The 24,658-nt window shown below is 41.4% G+C and overlaps 3 protein-coding genes across 3 annotated transcripts; 1 reads left to right on the top strand and 2 right to left on the bottom strand.

Moving 5' to 3' along the window:
• Nucleotides 1–4,105: 4,105 nt before the first annotated feature.
• Nucleotides 4,106–15,501, top strand: dnajc16l (DnaJ (Hsp40) homolog, subfamily C, member 16 like). The gene is made up of 15 exons (XM_071894506.2): nucleotides 4,106–4,518; nucleotides 4,730–4,796; nucleotides 4,959–5,104; nucleotides 5,855–6,030; nucleotides 7,503–7,687; nucleotides 8,135–8,239; nucleotides 8,808–8,966; nucleotides 9,392–9,522; nucleotides 9,890–10,067; nucleotides 10,971–11,153; nucleotides 11,340–11,416; nucleotides 11,669–11,749; nucleotides 12,060–12,149; nucleotides 12,763–12,933; nucleotides 13,489–15,501. The coding sequence occupies exons 1-15, from the start codon at nucleotides 4,331–4,333 to the stop codon at nucleotides 13,979–13,981; spliced, it is 2,430 nt and encodes an 809-aa protein (XP_071750607.2). The 5' UTR covers nucleotides 4,106–4,330; the 3' UTR covers nucleotides 13,982–15,501.
• Nucleotides 15,502–15,668: 167 nt separating this feature from the next.
• cdab (cytidine deaminase b) lies at nucleotides 15,669–19,030 on the bottom strand. The gene is made up of 4 exons (XM_071894513.1): nucleotides 18,814–19,030; nucleotides 17,250–17,361; nucleotides 16,361–16,418; nucleotides 15,669–15,990 (listed from the first exon to the last, which is right to left on the bottom strand). Exons 1-4 carry the CDS (start codon nucleotides 18,998–19,000, stop codon nucleotides 15,850–15,852), a joined length of 498 nt encoding a protein of 165 aa, XP_071750614.1. The 5' UTR covers nucleotides 19,001–19,030; the 3' UTR covers nucleotides 15,669–15,849.
• Nucleotides 19,031–20,073: 1,043 nt separating this feature from the next.
• LOC139907929 (trypsin) lies at nucleotides 20,074–22,983 on the bottom strand. The gene is made up of 5 exons (XM_071894456.2): nucleotides 22,926–22,983; nucleotides 22,481–22,631; nucleotides 21,685–21,826; nucleotides 21,031–21,288; nucleotides 20,074–20,226 (listed from the first exon to the last, which is right to left on the bottom strand). Exons 1-5 carry the CDS (start codon nucleotides 22,981–22,983, stop codon nucleotides 20,074–20,076), a joined length of 762 nt encoding a protein of 253 aa, XP_071750557.1.
• Between the last annotated feature and the right edge of the window lie 1,675 nt (nucleotides 22,984–24,658).

Raw genomic sequence — 24,658 nt, forward strand, 5'->3', positions numbered from 1 at the left:
CAGGTATCGATGCATTTTTTTATTCCATAGTATAAAGCTGCAGCTGTGCCTGGGACGGGACGGAAGCGGAAATGAAGCCCCCTCGGCGAGGAATATGAAATTACATAAAAACACTTCAGTCGAGGCTTTGCAGCTGCGTCACAAATCTCTTAGCAACCAATCACGGAGGTCCACTGGAGGATTGGCTGTGCTCAGATGATGGCTAAATATTATAACAACCTGGCTACAAAAAGAGAGATATATGAAAATGGTGGTCATGGTGTGGGTATACTGTAGGTCAATTCAGAAAAAATTGACACAGTAAATTATATTGTCTTTAGCCCTAGTCCCTTTTATTATAGTCCCTTCTCCAAAGCATGACAAGTTGTAGCTTGAGGAGTTAGCTCAGTTAAATGCTATGCAATTTTGACACATTTGTGACCCCAAATGGCAGGAATAGGTAACTGTGTGAATTTGAGAACTTCAATACTGAGAAATGATAAACACCACACAGCATCTTCATGTTTACCAGCAGGGCCTGGCGGATACCGAAGCATTGACGGGCAAAAAATCTAACGTATTTGACAAGAAGATGCTCACAAAAAGTGCATCTTCCAGTTTCCACACCTGACACGTGGCCTTCGTCAGGGTTTGGGCCAACACACTTTTCACGTTTTCAGTACTGCAAGTGTTGCTGGAATTTCCTCTTTCTCAGTGTTACCTGCCCATTCCACACAGCTTGTGGATGAAGTTGTGCCAGAATACCTTTTCAACCATAGCACAAAGTGACCATAATGTATCTGCAGGGGTTTGATCTGGTTATTGATTAATATCAATCACTTGATGACTTTGCCGCAGGTGCTGAGATTTCTGGCTTTCAAAGCTCACTTTCAGGCCTGTACTGAAAGTGAGCCTCTCAGTGGAATTTGAAGACACTCCCAGGGTCACCTGAAAGTTATTCATACTGTAGTGACCAGTACAGCTACTTTCCTTGATTTAGAGGTTGTTCTTGATTTGTTGTGTGGTGTCAGGAGCTGAATTTCTAGTTGGCTAGCAGGGTGAACATTTTAGTTTGCCATTGTCATGGCAACATGGGTCTCACATTATCTCCAAAGGGGATAGCTACAGTAAAAGTAGGGATGGCAGCTCAGTTCAGACAGGTTTCTGTGCTAAAAGGAAATTTGAGTGGGAGTTATGCAACTTGGACGGCAGAGGGGCATGTTGTGTTCAAATGCAATGTGGACTGTTCTCCACCAATCTATATTCTATATTCTCGTTGTTATGAATGTTTGTTGATCCATCCATGTCAAATGTTGCTAAGAATGCATCCTGACATAAGTAACAGAGCTCTTAAGCCTGGACTATGTATACAGAAGCAGTCTGAACACTGCTAGGCCTCCTGCTGGTCCTTCAGTATGGCTGAGTAAATGATGATGCACTGAACCACAAATGTTACTGTAGAGGATATCAGGCCAACCTGTCCTGTACAGGACACAATCCAAGAATAAGTCGATTTTCTCCAAAATTGAGATATTGTTAAAAAAAAATGTACCTGAAAAGGTTATCATATCAAATCTATTTAGAAGTTGAGAATGCATGAACTATAATTAGCAAATTAATTCTAGTCTCTATTTACATTTTACTTTTTTTAAACCTTTATTTACCCAGGGAAGATTTGCTGAACATGTATGCTCTCGTGCAGCTGCAGACATTGTTACCTGGGAGTGGCCCAGCACAGCCACAGTCTTCTACTGATTGCCAATAAGCCTTGCTTGCCTTGCTCAAGTGTTGAAAACTTCAGTGATAGTTGTTAAGGGAGAGTGTCACTTATTCACTTATTATATTAAGGAAGAAAGAGAATTACAAATTCAGTAAGTGATGAGAGCATCACTTTTTCTCTAACATTTAGGATTCCACAGCTCCCGACATTTTGGATTGATCGACCTGAAAGACCCCAATCCTAAAACCTACAGCCACAGTACATAGCATAGTTTGCTTTGCTCAATTGAGTTTTTTGTATAAATATAAAGGTAGTGAATTGAACTCATGCCATTTCTATGTTGGAGATGGGGGAAGTGTGTCTTGTGAGTAATTTTGTGTGTTTTTTAGTCAAATTGATATTGATATTCAAAGTCCTATAATGATGTTTTGTTAGAGCCTTACTTGCACACATTTTCCTCAACAAGTTATGTTTGTTTTAAAAAGTCATTCATAATCAGCGTTTACATTTTGAAGAATTGCTTTTTAATTAAATACAGCCATTTGTAACTCATGATGGTGTTGTGTAAATCCATTGCAAATAGCATCTGAGCAAATCAAAGAGCAATTCTGACACATCAATGAAACACTGATGAATGGCAAATACTATGAATATTTTATTATAATTTTCTCATAATCATATATTTTTGCATGAATGTTTCATGAATGAGGATCAATAGTTTGTATTTACATAAGAGCCTGAGGCAGCATGGAGAGAAGAACGGAAGACATTTAACTTGAACGAGAACAATGCAGAAGACCTTTTTTTATTTTAACGCATTATGAGTCACTTCAACATATTTGTTAGGTAGGTATATGCACAATCCTGACTACATGCAGCTGTGTTTCTATGTAGGCAATAAGTAGGCTATACATAAAAGGAAAGTCATCCTGGTGGTTGCATACAAAGCCCATTGGGAAAAGGTTTGACCTCTCCATAAGGAATTGTATATACATTTATAGTACACGGAATTGAATATGGTAATGATAACAAAAAATACATTTTTACAAAGTTTTATTTGATTTCTTGCATTTATTGCAAGGGTCATAAACTATGCCTTGGAAGTAAGAAAATCAAAGAGAATAAAAACGGTGATAGATGCTGCCAGACAATTTCTGGATATCACTGATGTTGCAGGAGAAAATCTTTCAGATGAAATACAGAGTTGGATTTTTTTCATCTCTGAGTGATAACCTGATAACACAGTATAAAAGATTTTTGTGAAGGAATTGGAAATGGGGATTAAGAGAATAGAAATGTAGGGTTAGAATCCCAACAGCCATAAAATAAAAAAGAGAAAAAAGAAATAAGATGATGAAAATGAAAAGAAAAGGAGAAGAGGAAGGAAAAATGGAGAGGGGGAGGAGGAAGAGCAGTTGTGGGGTGACAGCTGCTGACTGGAGCATGCGCGGTTGTCAATAACACCTATGTTCAGCGTTGCTGCGTCAAGTTCATCAGAGATAACGAGAACAATACCGGATATTAAGCAATTTTGCCTTCAAAATAAAAGCAATTATGTCGCTGCTATAGGTAAAAATGGACATTGTGTTAATGCAGTGATTCTCAACCTTTTTCATATCAAGGACCACTAATTTAGTCCACATTAGATCTACAGATCCCCATTTGATGAGATGTTGTCTCTCGGACCCAAATCTGAGAATATTTTTATTGTCAGATATGATTTTGTCCAGAATTCCATGACTATCTGTATTGTAGGTAGAGAGATAACAGTGAAACTATGATCAAAACAGTCATTCTTCTACATTCTCTAACTGTGTTCACTTCTTGTAAATGGAATAATGCTGAAGTTTAACAATTCATCAATTTGTTGGGGACCCCCTGGAACGCCCTCAAGGACCCCTGGTGGTCCCCGGACCCCACGTTGAGAACCGCTGTGTTAATGTATCAGACATTTTTTCAAGCTGTCTCGAATAAGTTTCTCTTTGAGTTTTTGTGAATTTTGAAAGCCTATTATTCATGTCAGAGGTTGTATTCTGTCTGACTTGACACCGGGTCCTCGAGATAATAACCATCCTATAGCCTTGTGTCACTGCTATGGATTAAAATGGACTTTTACAAGATAATAAACGCCCTACCAAGTTGCCTGATACATGCCTGGTAGATATATGTTATCTTGCATTGGCCTATGAATGCCGTGAAAATGAAATTTTATAAAAAATAACAATTGTGTTTTATTTATTACAGATTATTTTTTAAATATCTTCTTTATTTTCACATTGCGTTAAAGCGTTGCAATATAACATATTCGTCAGCAAGAGTTTTCTTTTGAAAATTTTAACCGGAAGCTGTATTTGTTTTTTTATTGCTAGCTTGACACTAGTGCTAGCGAATGTTCAGAATCAGCATTAGCGTTAGCTTGAAAAATATATAGCTAGCTCGTAATATTTTGACTGATAGTATGTCGTCTCATTTCTAAACTTAATATTCAAGAAGCCAACAGACCCGGTCATGTAAGCTCATAACGTCCTCTGTCCGTTGCAGAATAGATTTGTCACATTACTTTACCGGGCAGCTTGTTAGCTTACGTTAGCTTTGCTCAGTGACACTGAAGCAAGAAGACAGTGCCAAGCAATGACGGTTAGGGGATTCTGCCGACAGCCTCGGATATCTCCAGTTTTGCTCACCGTTGTTCTGCTAATTGTGGGTGAGCAGTTGGTGGAAACGTCATCTGAATATGATCCCTATAAAGTAATGGGTGTCAGCAGGAGTGCCAGTCAAGCAGAAATCAAAAAGGCATACAAGCATCTTGCCAAAGAATGGTGAGTGACTGACATCAAGTCCCCAGGCCATCACTGATCAGAAAATCAAGACATCTGTTATCACCACACCTTTCTGCTTTGGTTCCCATGTATAGTTAGGTTAGGTTTACTTCAATGCTGGTCTAATCCAGCTATTTCTAGACAGAATACCTTTTTGCTAATAGAGTATAACCCAGCAGTGAGCTATGGTGTCCCGTGTGTCTTTTTGTAGGCATCCAGATAAGAACAAGGACCCTGGAGCTGAGGACATGTTCATCAAGATTACAAAGTCATATGAGGTTGGTGATTTCAATTCAAGCACAGGAAAGCATCTTGCATCACACGTTATCATGTAGAATATTCTATAAAAGCCCTGTAGGTCCTCTATTTCCATTATTTCTACTGCCAGTGACAAACATTCTCTCTATCTATCTATCTATTTGTCTCTCTCACACTCACAGATTCTGTCCAATGAGGAGCGAAGGGCCAACTTTGACCGCTATGGCCAGATGGAGGACAACCAGCCCTTCGGCCAGTCACAGCACCACGGCTTCCGCAGCTTCCACAACAGCTTCTACTTTGACGAGTCTTTCTTCCACTTCCCCAGGTAAGTTGAGGTCCACACTCATTTTGGTTGGCACATTGTTGTCATTAGCGTGTGGTCAGCCAACATTGGGAAGCAGAAACAGTGAGAGAACATTCTCTTCTTTTTACATGCAATTTCCCAAGGTAAATATAGTCTCATTGTTACCACTTGTTTTAATTGAAAGCCAGCTTGGTTAGCTTGAGCTTTGGTCTCAGTCATTTTTTTCATCCAATATTTTCTTTTTCTTGTGTCATCTGTTTTTGAAATGTGTCATAAATAGATAAAGCTAGATTAGCTCATATTAAATTTACTTCACTTTATCTCAGTTGTGCTCTGATTGTCCCCTTCGTGAAAGCTAGAGTCTTGTGTAAAAAATGAGCATATTTCCAAACATCTATAAAATTCTCAAAATTCACAGATTTTCATAAACGGTACAGAAACATGAAAAGTCAAAAAAAATTATCTCAAATATCTCAGGCAATGCAGTTTGATAATGTCATAGGATTGCAATTTCGTTGATCTCAGGAACTCCTAACTCACAACTAGTAAATTAAGAGAAAATAATACATTTGGGAATTTCAGTGGAATTCCCCTTTTGATGTCTTTTTAGACAAGGTTCGTTACCTCTGCTGAATATATGCCCCGTGTTTCAGGATGAGGGGACAAACTGGAGTTATAGACAGTTTTGTGGTAGGTCACATCCTGATAGGCCTCTGCCTTGTAGGCTGGGCTTGAAAAAGGCTTATTCTCTTACTTAACCTCCTCCTCCAGGTCCAGGGACTTTGCAGACAGCAAGTACCTGCTGCACCATGCGCAGTACAACAGTGATGTGCTGCCGGACAGCCACAGGAGGCCATATCTAATCAAGGTGACCTCTGAGTGGTGCTTTGCATGCATCCACATCGAGCCTGTGTGGAGGGAGACGGTGCAGGAGCTGGAGCCGCTGGGTAAGGCTGCTGTCGCTGCAGGTTGATGTGGCTGAGGTGTCACCAGTCATTCTGCACCCCATACTCTCCCACAGACCCCCACTGTGAATCAGGGTTGGCTTTACTAAAAGCATCATAACACACAGGTTAATGTTGGCTCCATTGCAGGCCATTAAGACAAATGTAATCCTAAGTGTTGAGATAACTCTACGGAGATCCAGCAATTTATTTAATTACTCATTGTAGTTGATTTGCTTTCTGTGGTTCCCTGGAAAAAAGCTGAAAGCCAGGGAGGAATTTGTTATAATTGCCTGGCATTAGTGACGAATTTAAAGTTGTTGAGTTAAAGTTGCTGATTAGAAGTGACTGAGGGTAATACACTGTTTCCCAATGCCTCATGGACTTAGCCTAAAGCTTAATGCATAATATATAAGTGTTAAACTGGACCAATTTCATGCATGTCAGAGTCGCACTATACTAAATACTGAATGGTGAAAGGCCAGTTAATAGTCAAAAACTTTGGAATTTATGTTCAGTAAAGATGTGCATGTTGCGAGATTTTAACCAGATTTAGCTTGAAATTTGGTCAGTCTACTACTGTGTTTGATCAAAGAGTTTCTATCAGAAAGATGTTCAAAATAAGTCTACCTGAATTCCTGACTGTCTCCTCAAGTGAATATCTTGGATGCAATGCACTTTTATCATATCATATTATAAGTTGAAGTCAAGTCCCATGTCACTGGAACGCAAGTCACTGTCAAGGAATTTATTTGTGTGTCCAGCAATTCTCAAGTCGTCATAGTTATGATGAGCCTTGAGTCTCCATCACAGGCACTCGCCCCAGTGCAAAATCTGTATGCATGTAGTCACTTGTGCACATGCTGACACTCTGAATTATTTTATAAGCATATACCATTGCTACTGCAGCTCTGACGTTTTAGTTTAATAATTTCATAACAATACCATGTAGATTTTCTGACATGCACACATACAAAAAATAATACATTTACATCACAGAAATTCACCCTAACCCTGTGATTCTGTTCACTACTTCTGTAAAATAGAAATAATAAGAGTACTTCTTTGTAGCTTGCTATTATTAGCATTGCTGCATTCAGTGAAAATGCCTGCTATGACAAAGCCAAGGATTTGAGAGGAAATCAAAACTAGCATCAAGGCTTTTCATTTTGGTTGGCTCAAAGCCAGATATGAAGCTGCTTAATTTTCCAGCCAGTTGACTTGTCTTCTTTGCCGCTGTGATACACTGGTATAGATACACAGGACTGTGAGATGTCAAAAACAGATGTATGCATATTTTATGAACCTAGTCCATTAGGAAGTCCCACACAAATTTCAAAGACCAGGCTGAAAATCCCACAACATAGTTGTTCTCTGAGGCTTCCTCAGTCTCCAGTCTCTGGAGTGGAGCTGCAACTCGGTTGCAAGAGCTTGCTTTGCTCTTCTGTAACAGTCTGTTTTGACTCTTCCACCAGGCGTTGGCATTGGTATAGTGGACCTGGGCTATGAACGTCGACTGGCCAGCCAGCTGGGAGCCCACCGCGCTCCCTCCATCATTGGGCTTGTGAACGGCAGGGTGACCTTCTTCCACCAGGCTGTGGTACGGGAGCACCTGCGACAGTTCATTGAAGACCTGCTGCCCCACAGGCTGGTGGAAAAGGTAACTGACCTAAACACTATGTGTGCGTTATTTAGTGCATGGCACTTAAAAGCACCCATTTAAGACAGCTAATAAATTTAATGGAATTACTTACATTTTAGAATGATTTCTAGCCCGCAATTACTTTATCTGAGATCAATTGTGGTTTTCATCGAAGAATTGAAGAGTCTGAATATTGGCATTGGTTCTACAGATGGAGCATATAATGTTGAAGGTTGTGTGGATATAGTTAAGATTCATAAGATTCTGGGAGCTTTGTAATCCCTTTTAGGCCTATTGGCAAAGTAAAAGTCAGCTAGTCACAATCACAGTCACTCCACTCATGCATTCTACTCATGGATTTCCGTGACACCTCTCTCCCAATGTATTGGTATTCATTTTAGTAGACTGACATTTTATTTAGAATGAATACATTGTGAACTAATGTGATTTCCACTGTTTATCCAGATCACAGATAACAACTACCTGGCTTTTCTGAGTGGCTGGCATGTGGAGAATAAGCCCAGCGTTCTCTTGTTTGACCAAGTTCCTGTGGTTCCCCTGCTCTACAAGGTGAGAGATGTGTTCTCTCTCACGCACACACACACACACACACACACACACAAATAAACCCCGACAATTCCATGATTGAACAAGCAAGTAGAGCACTAATCAGAGCCCTCATAGTGGAAATGGAGGGAGGGAGCGAGGGAGGGCAGGAGGGCGGGGGGGTGAATGAATTGGAGTGTGGAAGATTTTAATGAAGCCAATAAGGTTTTATTTTGAGTGAAGAGGCCATGGGAGCTGAAACAGATTGAGTTTGGGTCATGCAGACATGAAGTGAAAACTTTGAAGTCAAAGATGAGATAACAGGGTTAGCAGATACTTCAAGGCCCACTGTAAGGTAACAGGCTAGCCGTGCATCATGGGAAATATTGGTACAGTTGGAACACAGTTCTGACCGAACAGATTCCTTGGCTAGAACTACCCTATGTATAAAAGTATGTGTATATAGTGTAGATAAGCAGTTTTCAGTCTGCCTTTAACTCTCCTCTCTCTGTCACACACACCCTTTCTCCCCTATTCCTTCTTTTTTTTTTGTCTGCCCTTTCTGCTTTCATCTTTCCGCTCCTCTCTCCAGTTGACAGCATTCGCCTTCAGGGACTACGTGCGTTTCGGCTACGTGGACCAGGGCGAGACGTACAACACCCGGCTACTGCGCCAGTTCAACATCAACACATACGCCCCCACCATGCTGCTGTTCAAGGAGAACACAGAAAAGCCTGCTGACATCATCCAGGTACACACAACCCACCCAGCAGCCTAGACCACTGCTTTCCTGGTTTAATAATAATGACGCTTAGCCTCTTTCCTGTCATTGGGTTAGATCTGAACATTCTGGATAGGTTTAGGCTTGATGGTGTATAGCCTAAAAAGTGGAGATTCAACCCTTGTTGGGTAATTCTGTCTGACAAATGTAATGAGGGGATTACACTAAGGTGTTGAACCAGGTCCTAAATCTTTTCTCATTATTTATTTGTCTTGGGATAGTATGACATGATGATTCAAATTTTGTATCCATTGCTTACATCTCTCCAATGTTTTTATTCTGTGAAGTGTTACTGATTTTAACCTTAGATACCTCAGTGATCCTAGCACACCTCTTCTCTCTCAAAGTTTTCTTTCCTTTCTTCCCTTTACATCCCTTCATCTTCTCTCTCCCAGGCCAGAGGGATGAAGCGACAGATCATGGATGAGTTTGTCTCCAACAACAAGTTCCTGCAGGTGCCGCGGCTGGTCAACCAGCAGCTGTTTGATGAGCTGTGTCCTGTCAAGCAGTTCCACCGACGAAGGAAGTAAGAGAGTCACAGCCCTCGGTCCTATACTGTACTCTTCAGATGTTCAGCCTTCCTCTTGCACTGCCTCCATTTCTCCCACCCTCTTTTAGTCCCACACTTGAATTAACCACTTGTGTAGGAGGCCTATATCAAAGATGGCGTCCCCTCTGTCTCACCTGCACTTATCTGCTCATGTGGAATTGGTGTAGAAGGGAAAGGAAAATAACAGTGTTATTATTTGTAATCTTTAATGAAATGAGATAACCAATATCTATTCTGTCAAATCTGATATACTATTGTGTTGAATCTTTAGAATCTTTAGAAAAAGCTCCATATACCCCATTCAGTGCTTTCAGCTGAATTAAACACATGAATGGGTTCCCAGGTACTGTGTGCTGCTGATCACAGGCGAGGACCAAGCCTTTGTTCCAGGCAACAAGGCCTTCCTGGACTTCGCCTCAGCCAACTCCAAAGATGTGCTCCGTTTCGCCTACGTCTACCAGCGCCAGCAGCTGCCCCTCTGTCAGGTGCTGCTCCACAACCAGGCTGCACTCTCACCTCAGGTCAGTGGCAGAAACACACACAGTACGCACACATACGCAGCTGCTATGCAAACAACTATTCTATAAGTACATGAAGTGCACATATTGGCTTTAGGCAAAAATCCACGTGAGTACATAAAACGGCCTTGAAATTTGCAATGAGGACTGGGAAAAACAAACATTAATTAGGAATCCAATTTTTGGGTGTATTTTGTCATGTTTTTTGTTGACTTGTGTGTTATTCAACAATGTTTGCTTAATGTGGTTGGTTGCAGACACGTGCGGGCCTCCAAAGTTCATTCTACTGTGGATAGGGACAGGGGTTGGGCTATACAGCAAGCAACTGAAAAAAACAAACAAAGAGACGTCACACAATCCTCTACAGCAACTAAACTAAAATGAACAACTTTGAAAAAACTACTAGTTCAAGACATGGTCTGAATAGGCATTGATAGGCTCAGAGTGCACCAAAAAACAAGGACTGAGTATCTCTTTGTGCTGCTAAGTGTGTTCTTTTTATTTGACCTAAAATACTAGTTCATTGTGGTTCATTGCCCTCCAATGATTTCACTATGAGTTTATCTTGTTAAAACATGTTTATGTTTTTTTCTTTTTTTATATACAGTAGTTTAATACATTTACACTCAAAATCACAAATATGCCCTTAAAATCAGATCTAGGGTGCAAATAAAGCTCTCTGAGGCAAAAAAAAATACTCATCCTCTACCCTGGACAATAAACAAACACCGAGGACAGTGTGCACTTACTTTCAAATCTTTTTTATCCAGAGCATACAGAAATGCAGGTTGTACCGGATTAAATGCTCAGAATTTGATATGTGTCACATTGCCGGTGTCTGCATTCTGAGACTCTGCATAGCCTCAGTTTACAGTAAAAATGCTTTTGAACACCATTGATTGGTAGGTGGTGATTCTGGAGAGGCGAAGCCAGGCTGGCAAGGTCCTGTACCGCTCCGTGACTGGCGGCTGGAACGGCAGCGAAGAGGACAAGCACCGCCTCCACGAACAGCTGGAGCTCCTTCAGAAAGACCCTGCCTACCTGAGCTCAGACACCACCCTGCCAGAGCTCAACAATGAGATGGCCCCCGTAAGACACACACACACACACACACACACACACGCACTCACCCAGCCAGTTGACTTGTGACACCACTGGCACCGGTCCTGGCATTGTCTTTAAAGGTGCACATCAGTCTGTGAGAATGAGCATGTTTCTAACTGGAGCATTTTTGGATTAATCTCCTTATTTTCTGTTTCGTTTTCCTCCTCCCAGATGTTTCTCATTCAGTGGATGAATGCTGCTTATGATTACATCCTTCAAATATATGACGACCTTCTGTACTCAAACTGGTAAGACAACTTATCCAGGCAGCCTGCAGCAATCAGCAATGAAGTGCAATTCCTGTGACATTGCTGAAACAGTCCTTGTTAATGTTCAGTGTGAATTTGATGCAATATTGGATTTTTCTTTTTTCTGTGAGTACAAATTGAGACCTTCATGCTGATGCTTGTATCACCTTTTCCACCTGGCATGTTTCCGTGTTCGTTTTGAGATTGTAGATATGAACAGTAAAGCTAAATGTTAAACCTTCTGTCCTCCAGGCGGGAGATGATGCCCATCCTGTCACTGATCTTCTCGGCTCTCTTCATCCTCTTCGGCACTGTCATCATCCAGGCCTTCAGGTGAGAGGCATGGTCCTTTTCGAGTCTGAGACGTTCCAATCATTTGCACAAACGTTTGACTTCAAATTTAATTTAACAAGTGTCTAATACTTAATGATCCTCACTAGATCTACAATAGAAATTAGTGTTAGTGAGACATTTGTTTGTGTCATTTGTCTTTTAATCCACCATGATTATTTCTGGTCTTGATTCAAGTTGACATAAAATACTGGCCTGATATTGTTGCCCTCAAGGATTCAGAGCGTAGGTTAATTAGTTTCATATCTACCAGTATGACATTGATGATTTCCCTCCTGTGGTCCATTTTCAGTGAGTCAGGTGAGGACAAGCCCCAGAAGCCAAAACCAAAGGAGCCACCAACAACTGAGGACGATGCTTCTAGTAGATCCAGCACTTCAAGGTATGATGATATATCTTTTCCATCCTACTAATTGAGTGTAGCAACCACACAACGTTAACACAAGGTCTTTATGATACCTATAATCCAGATGTTGACAACAAGTTGGTCACACCACTAAAATCCAATATATGGGATTATAGACACTTTTTCAAACTTCTGTGTTGCATTTTGTCAGCATTTTGACAGCTGAACATGGGCCAGAGTATAAAGTTTGTTGAGTTGAGTTGATATTGTTTTTAAGCCTTGGATTACTTGTGCATTTTGAGTTATGGTGGAGAGGAAATTTTGAGAAAATGTTCCATCTAAAAGTCTGTGATGTGTATGCAGGCAGCCATAATTAATGCGCTCCAAAAATTCCTATTTTTTTCCCTGTGTTCTTCCCAAGGGAAATAGGCTCAAGCTGGTAGTAAAGTACTCTGAAATCCCTCCGGCCTCTACTGAGGTGCTTAAATGTATTCCTCCATCTCTGCCACTATCCAGCCTTCTTCTATCCCCTCTCTCTCAAACAAGTAGCTCAGCTATGATTTAATCCCTTTCCCGCTTGCCTTTCCCTCCCTCTTGTCTTGCCTCCTCCTATCCTTCTCTCTCTCCTTCTGTTCATTTGTCCATGCAGCCGTCCTCCCAAGAAGGACTTTGTGGAGGTGACGGAGCTGACGGACATCACCTACACCAGTAACCTGGTCAAGCTGAGGCCTGGACACATCAATGTTGTGCTGGTGCTCACCGACGCCTCCAAGAATGCCTTGCTCAGGAAATTTGCCAAGGAGGTTTTCTCTTTCTCTGGGTAAGGCTTATTGTAGTGGTAACACTGCAGGTCTTAGGAGGTTTAAGGTCTTACTTAGAAATGTACACCTGTTTTTGTGTGTAAGTGGGAGGGGGGGGGGGCGTTGTGTTTTTTTTAGTTTCTCAGTTGTAATTATGCCATTTTTAGTATTTTTGAAAGTTTCTCTGTGGTTATTGTGACCAAAACACTTGATTTTGTGGTCACTTCTTAAAAATAAATGTTATGCTCTTTATTTGTGGAAGAAGTACAAAGATTGAAGATAACGCTGAGTCATCAGACAAAGTATTTGTGTTTTTTTTTTTTAAGGATAAGAGGGGTTTATATGGTAAAAGTTTAGTGATTTGTCACAGTTACAGACCTTTGGAAATATTTGTGGGTAGCTTGATTTTGCAAAAAAATTCAAATTGCTGGAGGCGCTGGTAGACGGTCTCTCCTTTAACATAATTATTGTCCATAATTGCTGCTGGCTCTGCAAGACATGGTATTCTTGATGGCATATTTTTCACTGATCATTGCATGTTCCACTTGTTGATGTTCCCTCTCTCTGCCGCCTAGGACTCAGACCCTTCACTTCTCCTTCCTCAATGCCGATAAGCACCGCCACTGGATGCCCTCCCTCCTGGCCTCGACCCCCGACGCTGCACAGAGCCTGGGCCACTCGGATGACGACGAGGAGTCCTCAGACTACACCGGCCACGTCCTGGCCCTCAACGGCCACAAGAAATACTTTTGCCTCTTCAGACCCGTCTTCACTGGGGACGATCCCAGCGACGCCTCATTCTCCTCTGAGACCTCGTTCTCCTCCGCCAGCAGGAGAAAGTCGCGCTCCAGGTCCAGGTCCCAGTCTCGATCCCGGTCCCATTCCAGGGAGGACGGGGCCGGCCCGAAGAGAGGCTCTACCAGGGCCACCAGCCTAGAGGTCCACCACAAGCTCGACAGGCTGGGACTGTGGATGGAGAGGCTGATGGAGGGCACCCTGCCCAGGCTGCGTGTCCCCACCTGGCCCTGCCTGGATGCAGCCACCAACAACACCTCCACAGAGAGCTGAGGAGGCTGGAAAGGTGTGAAAGGGAAGGTACTAGTTGTGTTCTTGCTTCCTTATTAAGTTCTCTGGTAAGAAATCTGCAGTGCAGCTTAACGGTTTTCAAATGGTTTCCTATGTTCTCTGTCGCACACATAGATTTCAAAACATTGAATTGTAGAAATCTCCAGTTACAGGATGTCAGTGTTTTTCTGTAAGTTGGTGTAGAGCAGATTGAAGATTGATGGCTTAGGGGAGGATGCTGCCACAGACTATTAAGATGCGCTCTTAGACCTAAAGGCTGCATCCCAATCTGATATTCTATACTTCATTTCCTGATTCGTAATAGCTTAAATATTGCCTTTATTTGAAAATATTGGCAGTGGGATTCCTTAACTATAGAGTCTTTCTAAGTTATGTTTCTTTCATATAAGGCTGAGGCTTGTCTAAGACTAACATGCAGCTAATGAATGATAGACATACTTGTCACTAGCTAAGCCCATTTAACAGCTGAGCACCTTCTATCATGAGTTTGTCGTTAAGTGTCATATCCTTTTGGTGGAGAATTCTGCTTCAAATGATCAGATCTTGCCATGGGATTTCATAGGAAGCAGATTGCTAAAATGAAAGGCTTGGAAACCAAGCCCATTGCACTGACTATATAGGTAAAATATTTGTTTTGTAAACTCTAAGGACCCTATTCAATCAAACTTGGTTATTGGCCTATCTTGATTTGCTAGTATAGATCTGACACATCTGTTTTTGCATTCATGAAGGCATATATTAAAACGTGGTAAGCAGCAATAAAGAACTTATATCATTGCATACAGTATAATTTACATTTACGGTATGATTTGTTTTTGTATGAGTTTCTTTTTCTAAAAATGCTGTCTCATTTATGGTTAAATAGGGTTCTTTGTCATGTTTTCTAGTGCTGCTCAGGCCTAGTTGCCATGTATGTTGCTGTTGTTTTGTTTGGGAATTAAATATACTGCATACTGCCAGGTTTGAATTTCGATGAGGTTAGATAGAGGTTTGAGAAGTGACATCCAGAACTTGGAAATCTGCCTTTATATATTTTCAGTTGTTGCTTTTCATTTGTGACTGACTTCACTTTGTCTTTTTTGTTTAAATGTCCATTGTCTGAATCAGGGAGAAATGATGAATCCTACCATGTTCTACTTGCCCTTTTAAGTCTGTGCCCTTAAACCACTGTAAATGTTAATGCATGGAATAAGTAGACCTAAAATCACTGATAAAAGGTGTATAGTTAAATTGCACTGGCAGCTTTTACGTTTCACCCCCTCTTATATGCTTGCAAAATGCCTCTCTCCTTGTTTTAGTCCTTAATTGAATAATTTGCTGCTCACCAAATAATATTTATAGTACACTATAACTCTTCATAATTCATATTTGTGTGTCATTTGAATGTCATTTATATTTGTGTCCCATTGTTGGAGATGAAGTGCAACTGTTATGAAAAGAAACTGTTTTTAACAGTTTATTTATGAAATTATGTAGATAAAGACTTTGATCTGCTTTATTTATTTCATTTTGCCCTCATGCTTCTTAAAACTAATAAATATTTTTTAGTCTACAACAACACAGCATTCAAATTGTTAATGCAGAGGATCAGGAATCAAGACACAATGACTTGTGAAAGAATTTTCCAGGTAACAATTAGCTTGATGTGTTTAATGCATATATACACAGATCAATTAGCTTAAATACCATTTACAATCAACATACCATACAAGAACAAATATTTAGCATAAATATAACACCCACTTATCATGAATGCACATTGACCACACACATTAAATATGATACTTGTCAAGTTCATGCCATGGTGGTTCAAAGTAACAGTACTTCTGTCTTTTGTATTGGGAACCGTCTCAGTACTCATTGGGAATGTTGAACACTTTTTTCATGGACAGGTCCTCTGGGCCGAAGGAGACGGGCAGCAGCTCACTCACATCCATCTTTACATAGGAGCCATCAGGCTTTGATAGATACGCCTCCCAGCTTGACCCAAACTGATGGAAAAAAACCAAAACAAACAGTGAAAATCCAGGATTTTTAGAAGCCTATCCACCTGACCGCTCAACAAAGCCTCTTACAGGATATTCAAAAAGTTTGGATGCTGGACTGTTTTTGTATGTAAGAAACTGGTATCTGGTTTCTGTTAACATTTGTTACTTCTGCTAGTGCAAGTCAATGGGGAATGAAACCTTACACCAATCTCTCAGAAACACAAACACTAGCATGAAAACATATAGTATTCTAAAAGCAGGGCTTGATTTGTGACCACAGACTGGAAATGAACAACTTGTTGGAAAACAAAAACTTCAGGGCCATCAGCTCTACATCATCTTTGATCAAACCAAAGAGCAGCGAAGGTCATACCTCTCTCATGAACTGCCTGCAGCCGCCACACGGGGAGATGAACTGGTCATTCAAGTCACTGCGAAGAACATAGGAGAACAAATGCATTTCAGGGACAAAACTTCAACACTTGGTTATGAAGGCAAGTGTTTCCACCTGGGAAAATGGGTTCATGTTGCTGTGTCTGAACACAAAGGACAGGTGTGGTTTTCACTGAGCCTATGTGAAGTTTTTGGGGTGACGGTAATGCATCATAGGTTGCTCCAATAGTGAATCTAATCGTAGATGTTTTCATATTCCATAGTTCTTTCCAGCTGAGAAACTGCTTCGGCATGGGCCTTGCCACTTGCCACTACCAATTTCCTGTTTTCTACTATTGTTGTTTTGTTCCATACAGGTTTGCTAATAGGCTAATCATCCTTTATTACAAAAGCTATTACTCAACAAGGTGCAGAAACAGCATAGTACAGCTTCAGTCAATGGCACCTTAGTTTCTGCTTGTCAGAGACGCTCTCATGCAACTTTGCTCTTGCCTCACTTTTTTGTCAAGTGACTCACTTTTGACCAAGTGTTAAGGACCCATAGGGGAAAGGGTTTTTGACAAGGGTAAGTGGTAGGGGAAACAGGAGAGAAGGTTGGTTTGTAAAAGGGACAGGAGACAGCTTTGTTTTTGGTGGAGGGCAGGAGGGACGCTTGCCTCAACTTGGGCATTCAGGAGGGAAGCTTGGCTGGTGTGGGGTGTGAGGAAACTGAACACAAAGGTAGTGGGACGTTTGTCATGGTTAGGGAAGACAGGAGTGATGATGCTTGGAGTGTGTTGGGGCAGAAGTGATGCTGGTGTCTCAGAGGAAATACAAAGAAAGAAGCTTGTCTATGGTCAGTATGACTGTGGTCTGTAACGGGAGTTTACCTGGCGATTGCGATGGCCTTGAAACTCCTGTAGCCTTCGGACACTGCCTTGGAGATAGCATTCCTTTCAGCACACACACCCAGGTTGTAACATGCGTTCTCCACATTGCAGCCTACCAAGGACACAACATTGTCAAGTATATTCAGCAACCATCATTATTAGTAGCACCCCACTTGTCATTCTCACTGCACTGAAATATGGTGAATTGGATTTAACTGGAAACATCCTGGAGTTGCGGACAGAGGGCCTTTCACCGTGAGAGAGCCTGTCTACTCATTGACTCAGTCCTGACTGGGCAGTCACTTACCTTAGTGGACCTTTGCACTCGCAGCTGTTTGTTAACCTCCCCCCCCCCCCCGCCCCCAGACATTTCTCCCCAAGGACAAATGTGAAGCTAAACTTTGCACAACCCAGGATGGACACAACAGTTTTGTATTTGGTTTATTGTTGACAATCTTTTGAGCAGCCTGGTGACAGATTTACAGCGTTGTTGACACAGTGACGTTACGCAATGACAAAATGTCACTGTAGTTCAAGGGTTCAGTGTCTGGTCAAGATCTGCTGATATTGAAGTTATAAAATGATTTTATTCATCTATTATTTATTTTTTGATTTCTGTGTTTACTTTTTTACAAGGTAAGTAATGTGCAAGTGTTAGCCGGACAGACAATTTTCATCCATTGACCCTGGGCATGATGTTAAAATGGCCATATAATAGCCTATAGAAATTATAATAAATGATCTATTCAGGATAATGATGGCGGTAGCAGCTTAGGCAACAGGAGAGAGACATCTACATGTCAATATGACACTTGCTTGTGCTCTAAGTCCAAGTGTCAGATTGACATGTCTCTCTACTGCCGCCTAAACTTGTTTGTCTGCTGTCAGGCAATCATTAACATGGCTGAGCAAAACCAAGATCTGATCAAGCTAATGATTAGTTCTTATGTCATTTCTATAGAAAAAAAAATGTAATTGTCAGATAGATGAAATCCAGTTCTGGTGACTATTGGTTACAAAAAATCTCTCAAACTATTTCTTGGGTAATTTCCACAACAAAGCAGGAGTTCCAGGAACAAGCCTGACTCACAGACAAGTTACATTACCCTATATGTCACTCACAGTTTCGTTCCCTTCTTGCTTCATTTATGTTCAAGTTTGTTTATTTCTACAGCCCTTTGTCACATGCATGTTTCAAGGCACTTTACAGAGAACGAGGCTAACTAGATCTAATTGATCAACGATCAGCCATAGGACAGGGTGATACTGGACAAACAGGAAAAGCATAGACATAACAGCCCACCTATTCTATCCATGTGAGGCTGCAGTACTGCTATTCATGAACAATCGTTATGCACATTTTTTTAACACAGTACATATTAGATATTACATAATTCTAGTAGATATCAGTAGATATTTAGTGACACATTATAGTCACTTGATAGTGAGTTGAGTATCAACACTGGACAATTCAAATAAAGTGTGACCAAATAATCACATATGGACAAGCCCATCAACTGATCTCAACAATGTGACATTTTATACATTGTAATATCCTCCTTACCTGTGAACACGCGGTCGTCGTGGGCCAGGAGAGCAGCTCCTACCCTGAATTTGCTATAGGGGCAGTAGGCATGCTCCTTTGCCCGCAGGGACAGGTGGATCAAGTCTTTGACTTTTTCCTGGGGCAACATCCTCAAACCGTGGTCCTTACTCTGCACCCCCTGCCTTCTCAACTTGACTTCCTCCATGCTGGCTATTGGGTTTTGCGTGGTTCTCTCTGAGTCAGTGAGTGAGTCTGTTCTAGCTCAATTTCCTCCAGCTTTATGTCTGAATGGGACAGAAGGGAGGGGAGGGGAGGGAGGGGGCTGCTGCACAGTCAATCCCTTTTGCTTGGATGTCCACCCCCCCATAACAGCATGAGTATATGGGAGGGGTTGCTGTCATTGACAATATTTGTGAAGTTATTCATTTGTGTGCATGTATGATATTGAAGGAGGGTGTGTGTGTGTGCGTGTCTGTGTGTGTGTGTGTGTATGGGGTGGGGGGTGGGTTCAGGATAGTCAGGAAAGTTACATAACACATAGCTGTGACTATGTATGACTGTCTCTATACCGTCTGAGTCACATAGTCTGTGTAAAATGATTAGCCTAACTGCTTTTATTCCTTATCTATTGTCTAGGAAGTTGACAAACTGAGGTTTGTCAGGCATGGCAAAATGTATCTTTTCCAAGACAGATGACCAATAACTGAAGAAACAGTTTGAGAAAATATTCATCTTTATTGTTCCATCCTCTTACTCTTTATTTTGGGCTCTGGGTCAGTGGAGAAATGGAGGCTGGAAAGACCAATGCGACACAAGACATTTCTCTGACATGGGTGTGGTCCAAGGTTTGTGGTGTGATGTTCACGTCACTCTTTTCTAAAGAAACACTAGAATAACTAGGAAATACAACGGTGCATTCAGGTGCATATGTGAGGAACACTGTAATAAGCTGAGTCTTTAAATTTGGACTTTTTTCAGCTGATACTCCAATGGGTTCTCAATCATAGATATACTTTTCAGGGAATAGCAAACATTTTCATTTCCTTTGTGTGTCATTAGGAATTAATTGTTTTGTTTATACTGTCTGAAATTGAATATAAATTTACTTCTATAGAGAACAGCTATTGGGGTCTATATAATAGAGACAAATAAAAAACTCCATTTACTCTCCGTTTAAGCCTGTAGTCCCATTGGGATCCATTACAATCTCCATAACAATACAGAGTCATATTTGGTGCTTTTAGCAGTTGTTGATGGTGCTAGTTGTTCAAAGTCTCACTAGCTGTTGTTCTGGATGACCCAGTTGATCCATCGGAGGTAGTTTCTGACCTTGGTGTAGACACCAGGGAAGTAAGGGTTGGCACAGCTGATGCCCCAGGACACGATACCCTCAAATATACCATTACAGATAAGAGGCCCTCCTGAATCGCCCTGAAGTCAGAAAACGGAAAATATACAATTGTCATAGAGTACTTTGTTTTGGTAATATGACACATTTGAACCTAAAACAAATGTTTGACGTGCCTAGAGGTGGTTGATTGGCTTTTAAATCCCCTGTCTCTGATCTAGAATCAAATCCTGCCAGAACTTTCTCTCCTGTGTCTCCCTCTGTACTCTCCAAATGCCAAAATCAATAAAAATACTTAAAAGTGAGTTGGCTGCCCACCTTTCTTTAAGACAAACACAAGTGTACGATGATTCATCTGCAAGCCTCGCTCTCTCAATTTGGTTTATGAGATTATAAAAGGACTGTAGCAACTGATACTATAATAACTCTTCAAAATGTAATATGCTCCACTAAATGGGTTGCTAATGCAATTAGTTGCTGGATAATGTAAGAAAATCCCATTACTATGTTACCAGGTGAGTATTACTTCATAGGGGGTGTAACATACTGATTAACTGATTAACTGATTAACTGATTATGCAATAATAATATTGGCTAATAATGTAATATCTTGTAAGAACAAGTTATGACATTATTAGTCAGCATTATTAAGACATCATGAGTCTTGTGTCTGTCATGAGTCTGGAAATTATTGCATTAACAGGTTTTACATTATCAGTTGCTACAGGGACCCCAAAAGAAATGACCCAAACAGAAATCAAAGAGGCCACCCAGCTCTCAGCTCTTTCACAGGACCCCCATCCTCCTGCTCATCCTGCAGCCCTGCCCTCCCCTCCCAGACCTCTTTGAATTTTCTCGTTTTCCCCCCAGCCGGCTTTCTCCCTCACCTGACAGGAGTCCTTGCCTCCAAAGCGAGAGCCGGCGCAGACCATGTTGTTGGTGATCCTGAAGTAGTAGTAGTACTGGCAGTTGGGGATGATGTCCACATCCACGGCCCTCAGAACGGGGGACAGGTAGCGGTTGTAGATCTGGGTCACACCCCAGCCGCTGACGGTACACCGGGTATTGCCAGTCAACGGGGGCGTGGTCGGGTCTGGCAAACTGGCCAGCTGGACCATGTTACTGAGGGTCGCTGGCCGGTCCAACTGACCATTCAGTTCATCAGTCGGTCAATCAGTGAGTGTGACAGAAAATATCCATCAATCAGTCAATCAGTCAATTTAACAAACAAACATTCAAAAAGGCGTTGTACAATTTATTTGCATTACTAAAGCAATGTCCTTTTGAGGATTATTGTTCATCCAAAACACCTACTCTTCTGTCTACGCAACTGATTCACAACTGATATACTCAAAGAAATTGAAAGAAAATTGTGTATAAAACATAAAGGAAGGAATAAAACAAGAATAGGTGGAGGGCAGGAATAAAAAGGCCACAGATAAATGAGCAGGTCAAACTTTGATTCAGAAAGGTGTGCTATGTGTCTGGGTTAGCAGGCATCAAAACACCAACCCACAAGGTGTGCCACAGTGATTCCATACCTTGATCAGCGCGATGTCGTTGTCAAATGTCCTGTAGTAGTACATGTAGTAGGTGACGACTTTGGACACGTCGAACACCTGCTCAAAGCCCTCCACAACATCGAAGCTGTGCTCACTCAGCACCACTTTCATCAAGTGTCTCCTACAAGAGCACAGGAAAGGGCTTGAGGGAACAATCAGGATTCCTTCAGATGCCTCTCCAACTGACCACTAGTCAAACCATGCACCATTTCTTTCAAAGTCGGATAGAAGTCGTTTGAAATCATTCTAACACTCATACTTGCTGCTACTACAGTTTACAGCCTGCATGTGATATTGAGAGAAATGGTTGAATTCCTCAGTGACTGAAATACAATCATCAAACTCCTTTGAATGTCATGGGAGGACGCTTATTGGTGATCAAAACAATAGGCTTCTAAAACTACCGATCCTCCCCTTTAATATCCAATCTAGCGACCTGCCATCATGTGAAAGGTGAGACTCCAGTTGTCTGAATGGCAAAACTATGTTACAAATGTCATAAACCTGCATAGGCCTATTCACTAAGATAACATTCCTCATCCCTTCTCTCTTGATCAGCTAAAAACATGACAACACACATGACACACAGTCTGGCAAATGTATGAAATGGAAAAAGAAACTGCAGACTACTGAAATGCACCCATGCCCATATTGTGAGTACAAACACTCAGACAGGAGGCGCTGCTGTTGAGATGCTGCCTACCATGGAAGTATTATATCATCTGCTGCCTAACTACAGTGTGAACGCCACAGGTCTGAAATTGCAGTAACTCACGGTCTCCAGCAGTGGGCGGCAGACACCACCCACTGTGGGTGGATGAGGGTGCCCCCGCAGAAGTGCTGCTTGTTGTACTGGAGGGAGGCTTGGTACTTGATGGAGTAGGGCTGGACCTCTTGACCCCCGATGATTCTAATCCCATACACACCTGAGAGCAGAGGGACAGGGGCTCTGAAAAACACAAGGCTAAATCGATTTCTAAACCGTGTATGCACTTTAATGGAGGCCTCTGTCAAAGATACAACTCATTAAAGTGAAGTTCTTCTGTTCTATTCTATACTATTTAATGGCACAAAAACCAGCTTCAAGATTCCATTTAGGTAGATGTACAGTATATGGATTCAACCCCGTGTAACTGATGGTTTAAAAAGTCAAAAGACTTACAAAAGTGTTTGATTGCCATCTCAGAAGTTAAAAACGTACGGATGCGATCGTTCCTTACCTGCGATGTTGACAGCGAGCAGGAGCAGTGACAGATGACAGGATGGAGCCATGGTCATCTTGTTTGGTACCAACAAGAGAAACACCAGAGGTTGTCATTATCATAGACAACAAACCTCCTTCCATTGTGATATTAGCATATCCATGGAGGGAAACACTTAGATCTATTGCACGCTGTGTGCTGTTATAATGACAAAGTAACATTATCATTTTGTTTGAGGATATGCTGTGATTAAAAAGTAGCAAATGTCAATATTCAAAAGCATGTTCAATCTGAGATCATCTTTGTTCAGTGGTTTACAGTTTTTAGCTACAGTTTATAGTTACAGATTAAGTACAGGTGTTATGGACCAGTCAGTCACTCTAAAATTTTCTGCCTACACATCAATCCCTGATTAATTGCAATCTTTGAGGATAAATCATTGATTTACGTAAAATCATATACTTTTGCAACACTTGCAATGCATGTGACACAATAACCCTCAACCCACAGACCCACAGCTAATTATTCTACCAATAATATCTAATCATGGAAAGATATTGATTATCCAATTGTATCCATTCAATGCAAAGCCCTACTGGCCACCTCACCTTATTGAGAGTCAAGTGAGAAAACAAACGCTGGCAGGCGGTCTGAATCCCACATCCAAACACTCACACACACACACTCTCACACACTCCGCTCGCACCCAGACATAAAGCTTGAGAAGTCTCGCTGTGCGCTTTTATACTGTAACTATACCGTCTCCCTCTCATTGTCCCTTGACATTGTCCAACATATATCATGTAATGAGGCAACTCTGTCTCTGTAACTCTCTCTTTACACACACACACACACACACACACACACACACACACACACTCACACACACATAAACACACAAAGCAGAGACTGACCTAGTACATGACAAAAGCAACAGTCTTCTCTTTTATTAGGTCTCTCCTTCTAAGGCCTTTGTGTTCACATATTCAGCCTATTGTCCACCAATGGGAGGAAAGCAAATCTTTAGGGAGATGAAACCCAACAAGCCAGAGAAATGATAGAATATACTCTTCAGACATGTTGTTGTTGTATCCTGTAATGTTACGAGAGGCAGGACAAAAGGCTGTATGATTGTGTGATTATGATATATTAGCCCTCTATTGCGGTATCAGCCAGTATCAGATACAATATGGAGGTTGGAATTTGCCAGAGTAAGAGACACCACACAAGAGCACAGTTTACTCTGCGTATTCAATACACACACTTCACCTGCACAAACCCTTTTCGCAAGAATCTTATTTTAATTGAAGTGAGACAGGAGCGAGGAGAGACGGCTGCAACACACTTTCTAAATGACTTTGTGTCTTCTGCTGTTTTTCTCTCAAGATGGAGGTGGACAAGATGATCCGGTGAAAGGCAAAATGCACATGTGCTAAAGCTTTGCCATTTAAAAAGGTAAAAACTCCAGCAACACTTGTAGTATATAGAACAACTTTATTGTTAGACCAACACGTTTTGGCTTGTGGCCTTCATCAAGGTCATCATGAAACACATTACAAACAACATTTAAATAGGGTAACAGAAAAAATTAAAAAAGGTAAAAAAATAAAAGACAACCAATCATATACATCCACACACATCAGCCAATGGGGTACCTACAGAGATGGGTTCGGTATGGTCGTGTGGCTTCAGGCCAATCATAGTCCCAGACTGGCAGAGAGGCAAGGGGAGTCTCTGCCAGTCTGGGACTA

Source organism: Centroberyx gerrardi, chromosome 5, assembly GCF_048128805.1.
Source record: "Centroberyx gerrardi isolate f3 chromosome 5, fCenGer3.hap1.cur.20231027, whole genome shotgun sequence".
NCBI lineage: Eukaryota > Metazoa > Chordata > Actinopteri > Beryciformes > Berycidae > Centroberyx > Centroberyx gerrardi.

Coding starts and splice junctions, on each gene's coding strand:
- dnajc16l (XM_071894506.2), top strand. CDS start 4,331: ATGACGGTTAGGGGATTCTGCCGACAGCCTCGGATATCTCCAGTTTTG. Junction 6,031..7,502: donor GCAGGAGCTGGAGCCGCTGG/GTAAGGCTGCTG, acceptor CTCTTCCACCAG/GCGTTGGCATTGGTATAGTG. Junction 9,523..9,889: donor CAGTTCCACCGACGAAGGAA/GTAAGAGAGTCA, acceptor ATGGGTTCCCAG/GTACTGTGTGCTGCTGATCA.
- cdab (XM_071894513.1), bottom strand. CDS start 19,000: ATGGAGGAAGTCAAGTTGAGAAGGCAGGGGGTGCAGAGTAAGGACCAC. Junction 17,362..18,813: donor CGACGACCGCGTGTTCACAG/GTAAGGAGGATA, acceptor TGTCCTTGGTAG/GCTGCAATGTGGAGAACGCA. Junction 15,991..16,360: donor GCAGGCAGTTCATGAGAGAG/GTATGACCTTCG, acceptor TTTTTCCATCAG/TTTGGGTCAAGCTGGGAGGC.
- LOC139907929 (XM_071894456.2), bottom strand. CDS start 22,983: ATGACCATGGCTCCATCCTGTCATCTGTCACTGCTCCTGCTCGCTGTC. Junction 22,632..22,925: donor GCTCGCTGTCAACATCGCAG/GTAAGGAACGAT, acceptor CTCTGCTCTCAG/GTGTGTATGGGATTAGAATC. Junction 21,289..21,684: donor ACGACATCGCGCTGATCAAG/GTATGGAATCAC, acceptor CTGAATGGTCAG/TTGGACCGGCCAGCGACCCT.